The sequence below is a fragment of the Mytilus edulis genome, chromosome 13 (assembly GCF_963676685.1).
Source record: "Mytilus edulis chromosome 13, xbMytEdul2.2, whole genome shotgun sequence".
Classification (NCBI taxonomy): Eukaryota; Metazoa; Mollusca; class Bivalvia; order Mytilida; family Mytilidae; genus Mytilus; species Mytilus edulis.
Genome location: NC_092356.1, coordinates 35,412,293 through 35,422,939, shown reverse-complemented (window position 1 = coordinate 35,422,939; position 10,647 = coordinate 35,412,293). Strand labels below are relative to the sequence as shown.

At 33.0% G+C, this 10,647-nt stretch overlaps 1 protein-coding gene across 1 annotated transcript; it reads right to left on the bottom strand.

Annotated features, from left to right (window-relative positions):
- Positions 1-328: 328 nt before the first annotated feature.
- LOC139500819 (cytidine deaminase-like) lies at positions 329-7,912 on the bottom strand. Its single transcript, XM_071289689.1, has 5 exons — positions 7,821-7,912; positions 5,485-5,604; positions 4,437-4,548; positions 2,575-2,632; positions 329-712 (listed from the first exon to the last, which is right to left on the bottom strand). The coding sequence occupies exons 1-5, from the start codon at positions 7,837-7,839 to the stop codon at positions 590-592; spliced, it is 432 nt and encodes a 143-aa protein (XP_071145790.1). The 5' UTR covers positions 7,840-7,912; the 3' UTR covers positions 329-589.
- Between the last annotated feature and the right edge of the window lie 2,735 nt (positions 7,913-10,647).

The following is a 10,647-nucleotide window of genomic DNA, read 5'->3' as shown; positions in this document are numbered from 1 at the left end:
ATAATATATTCCTACTTGTACACATGTATCACAAAAAATTAACATGCCAAAGCATGCTGTTTAATGTATTATAGGCAGATAACCAGATAGCCTGAATCCATAAACGACCTAAAAATAAAGATTAGAAAATAACATTTAAGAATAAAGAAGTACCAAAACACCAAGTCAAAAGGAAGGGGAAAAAAAATAAACACACTGTCCACAATACCACAGAAACAAAAGATTGGCAAACATAAACTATATTATCAGACAGAAAATGAGGTCAGTCGCTCAATCTGCTTTGAACCCACTCTCCCTAATCAAAACGATTGGAAACAAAGTCAAAATATTATTTATTCATCATTTTATTCAAATTCTTTCTGATAGCTACTGTAAATTCAGAAATTATTGCGAGGTTTTTATTATTGCGAAAAATGAGACAGTGTTATAAACGCAATAATTTAAACTCGCAGTTATACATTCTGTATATGAATTAAACAGGATTTTTCTCAATATCGCAAAAGTTAGAATTACATTTTTGTTTAAAATGACAAAATCGCAATAGTTATAAGTGCACACAATAATTTCTGAATTTACAGAATTAAGCGTGTTAAGAAATTCTTTCTTCTTGAAGAGCTTTTGGATTGAAGGACATAGGAAGAAGTTCTTCTGCCGTTACTTTCTTCACGGTTAGATCAGGTTTTACCAAGTATATATCCATCTTCATGTTGAACTGAAAATTAAGAATAAATACTATCAACCCTATAATGAAAATACTCTTGAAATAAAAATTCTTTGTTAAAAAAAAAAATGGGTGGAGTAATAAAGGATAACAAGAAATAACCAGGCAAAAAAAAAAAAAGATACATAGACACTTTAAACATTCTAAAGATCTTTTCGAATTCTTCAATGATAATGGATTGGTCTTAACATCTAGAAGCTTTGTATTAAATATTCTATAATAAGATATTCTAAACTTTACTCAGATTAACTATAAAGTCCTCTCAATAAAAGATATAACATCTCAGAATTACTTCTTCAACACAACCTTTCTGTATGAGCCAGACAATTGTAAAAAAAAATACCTTTGTATCGTACCTCCTATTCATTTCTAGGAATATGATTGATTAAAAGCGTGGGCTTGGAGACCGTGTATATTCCATATTAAGTAAGAATAGGGAGGCAGGGCTTTTCAATACACGGTTATTAGTGGGTTTACGTCCATTTTTAAAACCAAAACGGTACTGAGACATTTTTTTAAAGTCTTCAACAGACGAAGATATTGATGATGAAGATTGAAATAAATTCATAAAACACATTTAAAACTAACAAGTTGTTATTGTTGACATCTGTTTTTTGAATGATCAATGGAAGTAGTTTGGTATTGAAGACTTGCTCATTTTGATAGTTCATTAGTCTAAATATCACACGTTAGGATTGTTCGGTAAGATAAATCTGTTACATAGTGTGCTAGTGACGTAATACGGTATATATGGGGTCAGTAAATTCCATATGGGGATTCGATCTTCGCTCTCACCCCATGCGAAATTTACTGACCCCATATATACCGTATTATGTCACTAGCACACTATGTAACTAATAATACACCAATTTACTCCTTTGAAAAGGCGTTTAGTCATATAATATCAGTTTACACAAATTCGTTCTTACATCGAAGTCATTATTATATCAGTCTCTTTGTTGCATGCTCATAATGTATCCCTACTTAGTACTTTTTACGATTTTTTTAAAGATAGAAAACAATTACATGAAAATCATCATAATCTAAATATGTCATTTGATTAGATATAGGAAGATGCGGTGTGAGTGCCAATGAGACAACTCTCCATCCAAATAACAATTTATAAAAGTAAACCATTATAGGTCAATGTACGGCCTTCAACACTGAGCCTTGGCTCACACCGAACAAAAAGCTGTAAAGGGCCCCAAAATTAACATTCAAACGGGAAAACCAACGGTCTAATCTGTATAAAAAAACGAGTAACGAGAAACACGTATAAATTACATAAACCGTGAACAATAACTACTGTACATCAAATTGTATGAATTAAAGATTTATGTGATAATGTTATTCTTTTGCATATATGTTGAAGCTAAGAGCATTACTGTGTTATTCGTTACTTCGATCGAGAAATCTCATATTAAAAAACAAATAGAGATACATATTGCAACATTGGTTAGTTTAGTTTAAACATATTTATTTAAAGTGGATTGGGAAACAAGTTTTGCAACTTATATCAAACCCTTTCTACTTTGCTGGTGCGAGTGCCTGCCTTGTAGCGGCATTAGACTGCTCTTTTTCGAAATCTACCGTGAAGGGTGTTTTCAACGCGCAAGAGATATTGCTCTCTCTCTCTAAGCACGGGTCAGTCAGCTATTTGTCGTCCCCTTCCGACGTTTCCTCAAGTCCATACTCGCAAATGGTTTCAACCCGGACCGGTAATCGAACCAGAGACCTTTGTGTTAGTATAGTCCGATGTACTAACCACTGCACCACGGCAACATTGATTGAGTTAATATGCTACAAGGCTGGTTGAGTTACTATGGTATACAAGGCAACGTAATAAAACCTACCTCTTCAAAAAACTGTCGACAGGCTCCACAGGATCCTGTAAAATCATTCTTCACATCGCTGAAAACATAAGACAAGTAAATTAGTTCAATGGCCATTATGTATGAAGGAAAAGAAGTAGTAAATTCATCATCCATGCATGCACTGTCAGCATTCTTGCCTATATCTTATTGGCGACAGAATTCGGAGTGCCATACAGATAAAATGAAAGACTTTTTTATACGATTTACCAACAAATAATCATTTGGTATTCTTACAAAGTGTGTAAGAATGTTTTAAACATCATTTGCAGCATATATAGATAGATATTGTGTACACTGTATAAATAGTGGTTATACACACATTTCTAAGCACAATTATTATGCACTTTTTTGCATGTTTAGGTTTAAACGTGCCTTAGTTCAAATTGAATGTGTTTAGGATTGTGTTTAGAATCGTGTTTAGCTTAGAAATATGTGTTTTATTGCTAAATACTCTCCTTTTTAAACACATTACAAGTGTTTAAATTCAAGTCATGTTGAGATATTATGCGCTTGCTAAGAAATGTGTTTAGAAATTAAATACAAAAACACGTTGAGATCATTATTCTATACGTGTTTTGCCAGTGTTAAATTTCTAAGCACAACTTTTACAGTGTATACATATATGCTTGATCGTATATCATGACACATATTCTTATGAACAATGTTATTTGTTGTTGGGCAACAACTGAAATAATTCGGCGTAAGAAAAAGTAATTTCGAAAGAATATTTCACAATATATTTACTTTTAAAACGTATTCCCAAAGGTAGGTTAATACTATTATTGACTTCCCATTGGATAAAATTGAGAAAGGAAATGGTGAATATGTCAAAGCGACAACCACCCGACCATAGAGCAAACACCAGCCGAAGGCAACCAATGGGTCTTCAATGTAGCGAGAATTCCCGCACCCGTAGGTGTCCTTCAGCTGGCCCCTAAAATATGCATAATAGTACAGTGATAATGGACGTCATACTAAACTCCGAATTATACACAAGAAACTAAAATTTAAAATCATACAAGACTAACAAAGGCCAGATGTTTGTTTTACTTCAAAAACCAAGATTCACGATTTTCGACTCCTTATTGAATTCATATCTTTTATTGTCATCCAATTAGGTCAAATTTTTTACAATGTATATTTTTAATTGAGAATTATTAGTAGTGTTTTAGGGCATCAGGGAAAATAAGCTTCATATCAAATTTCAAATGTATTCGTTCAGTATATGTTTACTTGTGTTATTATGTCTGTTGATTGGGTTAAGCCATTTCAATTGATATTTTACAGTGTGTCTTTCCATGTTGTGATATAACACTTTGTTTAAGGTAAGGGTGGAGGTTTTTACCTATTTAAAAGTGTAAAGCCGCTGCATCTGTTTGCACCTCTCCTAAGTCAAGAACCTGATGTTCAGTGGTTGTCGTTTGTTGATTTGGCTCACAAGTGATTCTCGTTTCTCATTTGTAATATAGATTAGACCGTTGGTTTTCTCGTTTGAATGGTTTTACACTAGTCATTTTGAGGTCCTTAATAGCCAAGGCTCCGTGTTGAAGGCCGTACCTTAACCTATAATGGTTTACTTTTACAAATTGTGACTTGGATGGAGAGTTGTCTCATTGGCACTTATGAGGCATCTTCCTTTTTATATTAATAGTTGCTAATTATGGTGTAATCTTGAAATAAAGTCTTATACAACTTATTCTCTTAAAAATTCAGTCCTAAGCCTCGAGACCAAAACAATAAATAAATTAAAAGATGTCATCACGCATGTTTCGTTACGGTATCAGTATATTGAAAATAAATCATACCTTCCAATACAATACCATTTGCGTATGAAATCTTACCATATTACTGCTATTGCTTTTATATTTTGTTTTCCCTCGGAAACTGCTTTGCAAATGGCAACTCTTTCAGCACAAATACTCAAACCACATGATGCGTTTTCTACATTCGCACCTACAATAATTCGAGTATATAAGTAAAACAATAATTTCAAATACAGACCACTCGTATTGTTGTAATCCAGTTCAACCAATATCTCTTATTATCAAGGTTATCTTGATATTCTTGGTACATTGCGTCTTTAAGCATTGTCTAATCGTTCATAATTGCTATCTTATTATTAAACAAGATTGCCGGGCAACTAGTGAGTGACAGATTTTGAAGAATTAGAGGGCTGTTTTATGTTATTCGCAGATGATATGGAGATCATCCGGTAGCACCGGTTCAATTCCGATGTTGGCGAGTTATCTGTCCCCTATACTTTAACACGTACTGGAGTCAGTATTTCGGCACTGATATATTTTATATCATATACATTTTACATTTTGTACCTCTCTAAAACATACCGTTGATTAATTAAAAAATCATTAGGAAACTACGGTCCCAACTCCTTCAGGTTATGAAACCAAGGAGTCCCAACATTTGACAAAAATTCCCAAGCCTCACCTTAGTGCATGCTTGAATGTATAACACAGTGAAAAGTAATTCAAGGTCAGCTTAGTCTGAAGGAGTAACAACCATAGCAAAGAGTCCGAATGTCAAACTCTAAATACCAATACGTCAGACAGTATTCTCAAAAGCAGCTGCCATCGATATTAAACTATTCACGTGAAGAAGCAATTAAGCAACAACAACACAATAAACAAATAAGAAATCCCACTTAACACGTTCGAAACGTTGAACATGCACTTTGTAATTCCCAACTTCCGTATTTAAAGTAAAATGTCAAAACAATAATCTATTAGCAACTTTGAGACGAAGAACAGCGACAACAACGCTGTTCCTTTGCTCTTTCTGTGTTTTTTTGTTGTACATGTACTAATGTTGTCAAGGTCATGAACGGATAACCCATATCCCTTGTTTTTCTACTATAATAATGCTAATCATTACCTGAAAAAATGTGTCCATCCTCAGTCAATACAGCCGAACCTACACGGAAATCACTGTACGGACAGTGAGCATTGTCTTTGGCTTTCACTGCGGCATTAATTAGGTCCTGAATAATTTGGTCTGTAATTATATTAAGGGTCTATTTATTTTTAAAATGCTATACTAATAGATTCCAAGGAAGTTGTAGTGGATACTTGTCTCATTAGCAATCATTCCAAATCTCATCAATTTTAGATACATTACTGGTTTGTAATTGCTTGCTTATACCAACTCTAAATAAAGCTTTATAAACTCATCATAGATACCAGGACTAAATTTTGTACATACGCCAGACGCGCGTTTCCTCCACAAAAGACTCATCAGTGACGCTCGAATCCAAAAAAGTTAAAAAGGCCAAATAAAGTACGAAGTTGAAGAGCATTGAGGACCAAAATTCCTAAAAGTTTTGCCAAATCCAGCTAAGGTGATCTATTCCTGAGGTAGAAAAGCCTTAGTATTGCAAAAATTTAAAATTTTGTAAACAGTTAATTTATAAATATAACCATATCAATGCTGACTACTGGGCTGGTGATACCCTCGGGGAAATAAATCTCCACCAGCAGTGGCATCGACCCAGTGGTTGTAAATAAACTCATCATAGAAACCATGACTAAATTTTGTACATACACCAGACGCGCGTTTCGTCTACAAAAGACTCATCAGTGACACTCGAATAAAAAAAAGTTAAAAAGGCCAAATAAAGTACGAAGTTGAAGAGCATTGAGGACCAAAATTCCTAAAAGTTTTGCGTCTTATGGTCTCATTTTGTACAGGTAAAAATGATAAATCGTTTGGTTATATGTGGCAATTTTTAACCGCAGAACTCGTATATATGTACTTATTCCACGTTTCTTGCAAGAAGTTAATTATATTTAAATTTTACTGCATGAACTGTTAAATTCTTACCCTTGTAGTGTTTTCCTAAATATCAGAAATGTTAATTATTCATCATTTAAGCCTAAAATTCACCTAAATCAAATGTGTTTTCCCCAAAATATAAATGTACTAGTATTATGACTAGACGATATACTCTGCATTCACTACGATTACTGTTCTTTTCGTTTTTGAACTGGCAGACAAGAGAAATCAAAAAGTTTAGCCCATTTGTTTTTGCGGAAAGGGGGGGGGGGGTCTGTTTTAGTTTTCAGTAAAGTGTTTTGTGGACTTTTGCTTGTTAATTGTTTGTTTCTTTCTCTTCACACAAGAATCGTATCGTCCTAATTCCCGTACAGCCACGATTCAATTTTGCAAGAGTAATGGAGCTATCATTTTATTTTTAGGGGGGATTAAACAAGGATGAAACATTTGGGCCTGTATTTTCTTAAGTCGTAATCTCTGTTCTGCCTTTTCCTCACACTATTCGGTCCGACCTTTTTTATTGATCATCTTGAAATTTTTAACATACATAATCATCCTAACTTTTTTGTTTTGACAAGTGATCACAAATTGCTCATCCTGCCTTTTTTACTCAAAACTCCTGTTCCTTCCTTTTTTCAAATTTCTCATGATCCTAGCTCATTCACCTTCCTTCCCTCTTAAAATCAAATGGTAGCTCCCTATCTATGACTGAGAAGGATTGGACAAGTCCTATCGAAGCTCTCTTAGGATTAGGGTCTAGGAAGAAAAATGCCATGCTTTCTTCTGGTTGTTATCTCTGTCCTTCATTTTCATTTTTTGCATATTGTTAATTTTTTTTACAAAAATTGTTATCCGCCTTTTGTTTTTGCAAAGTTGTCCATCCTGTTATATTTTCTTTTAAACTCCTGTCTAGTCTTTTTCACAATTTCAAATTTCATTGATTTCGGAAAAATTACAACTATTTGTTTTATTTGAGATAACTTTTTAAAGACTATTCCGTGAAATAGATAAAAGCGTGGATTTCATTTAGTTTCCGTATAGCATTTAATTATTCATTGGATGTGTAGATGTTATCTATTGTCCTCTATTGTTCGTGTCGATCAATACAAAGAACTTCAATGTTTACTTGTGTCTATGTCCTTTATATATATATATAATCGTCTTTATAAAAATTTTCCTGGTGACTTACTCAATTTGCGTATTTGACAATCAAGGAACTAAAAAATATGCACATCAAAATCAAAAAGTTTTTATATTTTGATCAATAAAATGCATTCAATTTTCGTGCCTAAAATTTCATTCTATAGTTGCATAGGTTTGTCTAGGTGTGTTAATGCAACCTAAATCTGTAGAAGTAAAAAAAATGCCATGATGTCACAGTACCCAATATTTCTGCTTTATATGAAAGAAAAGTACAATGTATAACTTGAGAAACTTACCGAATGACTGAAGATTCATCTCACACGTGGTCACAACAACAACAAAAATATAATGAGATGTACCTGTAAAGTGTATTATTATGTTTGTCACGCCACCCGTACACGTTTTTCTTTAGAATGAAAAAAAATAATAGATGTACTGTATACGCTAATAAGACAGCAATTCACAACGAAAGACACAATTAATATAGAGTATCACAACTCGACTATAACATCCATTTAGGGTGGATCTTCGGCATATATTTCCTCAGATAGAATTTTCTTAAAAGTTGCCTAAATGTAGACTTAACCATGTGTTTTTTCTTCAAATATGTACCAAAAAATATGTCTCCGTGATATATTTAAAGTCAGAATTTGTTCAAATTGCCCAAATATGTATGGATTATCCATGCAAACCCATTTTTTTGTGAAAAAGATGACATCTATAAGATGAAATTTTTAAATCAAATATGAGCATGATGAGAATGTTATTATATGGTTGAAGAAAATAAAAAAAAGGAAGAATGGTATCATAATACTTGTTTTTAAAACATTCCAAAATTTTACTGAGTTTACTTGTCTCCCCTTAACTGGCTAATTTGAAGGAAAAAAAATGATTCAAACAAAAGCAAATAATTGGTATTTGTTAAACAGTCTTATTAAATCAACAGATTCTTTATAGTTCTTTAATCGTAGAACAGTATAACACATTCATTACTTATCTGTCTTAAATTTTTCAGAATTAAGCTAAAAACGCAACCGGATATGTCCTCCTGTTTTACGATCCAAGATGGCGGTATACAGTTATTTTACATTAAATGTTGGTATAATACGGACTCTTTTACTTTAAGGAAGTTGGTTTATTTGACAATATCAAATATTTGATTTTATTACAAATATCTTTATGTACAATGTACTAAATAAATATAGCAAACATGGATTTATAACGGATACATAGTTGATTGATTGATTGGTTGATATTTGCTTGCTTTATATTATGTCTAGTGACAAATATTCACTGCATATTCACAACAAGAACAAGTACTTCAAAAGGTAGCTTTATTCTGCAATATAGTTCGATCGGGATGTATGCTAGACTGCCTCTCATAAATGCTGGATAAAGAAAATCAAAACAGTTTGCCGTGCTACAGACTAACTATAATGACTTATTAGACCCCGTTTACACTGGAAACGAAATTGAATCGATCTTTATTTGAATCAATATTAAAAAGACCTGTTCGCGTTTACATTGCACAAGCAAGATGGATCGAGATCGATCGTATTTAATCCAGTGAGTTTACACCACAACATAAAAAGAACCGGTCTGACCTTTATTTTCCTATCTAACTATAACAAACACCTGCAAAAAGATTGATCGTGATCGATATAAGCTTTTACACCAAAAAAAAAAAAAAAGATCGATTCAAATAAGATCGATCTTTTTGAAACCACCTCTAGAGGTAGATTTTTTAAGTCCGATTGAAGATCGATCTTACTCGTTTACACTGGACCAAAGATCGATCTTTTTTGTCAGTGTAAACGGGGTCTCAGAGTTACTACACAGGTTCTTTATCATTCAAGCAGTAAAGAAAGCGCGACAATCACTATACACGAGCATTATGATTAATCAAGGTTCCGTGGTGGCCTATAGTGGTAATACTGAATAATATCTTTATTTAGAGAGAGTAACTCATTTGGATTACACCAATTTTCAATAAGGCTTTCTTAATACAATAATAATTACATTAAAAATAAACAATGCATCAATAATAATAATGATAAATAAAGATTATATACAATTTAAAATTCAATAAACAATTATGATATGGCATTACAGTACAAATATGATGGTAATGTTAAAAGTACATAGATTTGTATTTATATTTAAATTCTGATACTGTATTTGATTTTTTGAATGAATTAGAAAGAGCATTCCATACTTTTGGTCCAGTGTACGAGAAACTAGACTTATACAACTCTGTATTTGGTTTTATAATTATAAAATTATCTGAGGATGAAAATCTCGTATTATATTTTTGGTTTGCAGAAGCTGATACAATAAGACTGGACATATATTCTGGAGCTAAGCCATGTTTTACCTTATACATTAGTGTTGTTAATAGTTCGAAGATTGTGTTACTAGGCTAAGCATGTCAACACTGGAATCATGAGTTCGTACCCAGCACGTCCCAGGCGCATTCGACTCCAATCTTAATTGGCACGGATTGTCAGTTTGCCTGCCGAAGCGTTCATGTTCGGTTGTTCTCATAGCGGCTTGCTCCAACAGTACAAACTGACTAAAAGGAAATAGCCAATAGCGGTAAAATTATTGTTAAACACCAACAAATCAATCAATCAATCAATCAATCAATCATTCAATCAAGCAATTAATCAAGCAATCAACCAATCAATCAATCAATCAATCAATCAATCAATCAACCAATAGGATTTAATCTACTGATTATGACGTGACGTGGATGTGTAAAAAATACAGTAACTGATTTTTTTAAATATTTCAAAACTTTAGTATCTGATAGTAAATAGCACAACAGAAGACCAGACATGCCAGATAATGTGTGTATTTTTGAAGAACTGGATATGGATATAACCATTGATGAACTTATTAAAGCTATACATGACTTAAAACGCGAGAAAAGCCATGTTCCAGATGGTTTGTTAAACGAATTTTTCATTGAATTTAAGGACCTTGTGCTGCCTTATATATGTACTATTTTCAATGCCGTTTTGAGCTCTGGATATTTTCCGTCCACTTGGTCTGATGCTTTTCTAGTGCCAGTTTTTAAATCCGGGGATGCGAACGACCCAGCAAATTACCGTGGTATAAGTC

Coding starts and splice junctions, on each gene's coding strand:
- LOC139500819 (XM_071289689.1), bottom strand. Junction 2,633..4,436: donor AAAGCAATAGCAGTAATATG/GTAAGATTTCAT, acceptor TTATGTTTTCAG/CGATGTGAAGAATGATTTTA. Junction 713..2,574: donor GTCGACAGTTTTTTGAAGAG/GTAGGTTTTATT, acceptor CTTAATTTTCAG/TTCAACATGAAGATGGATAT.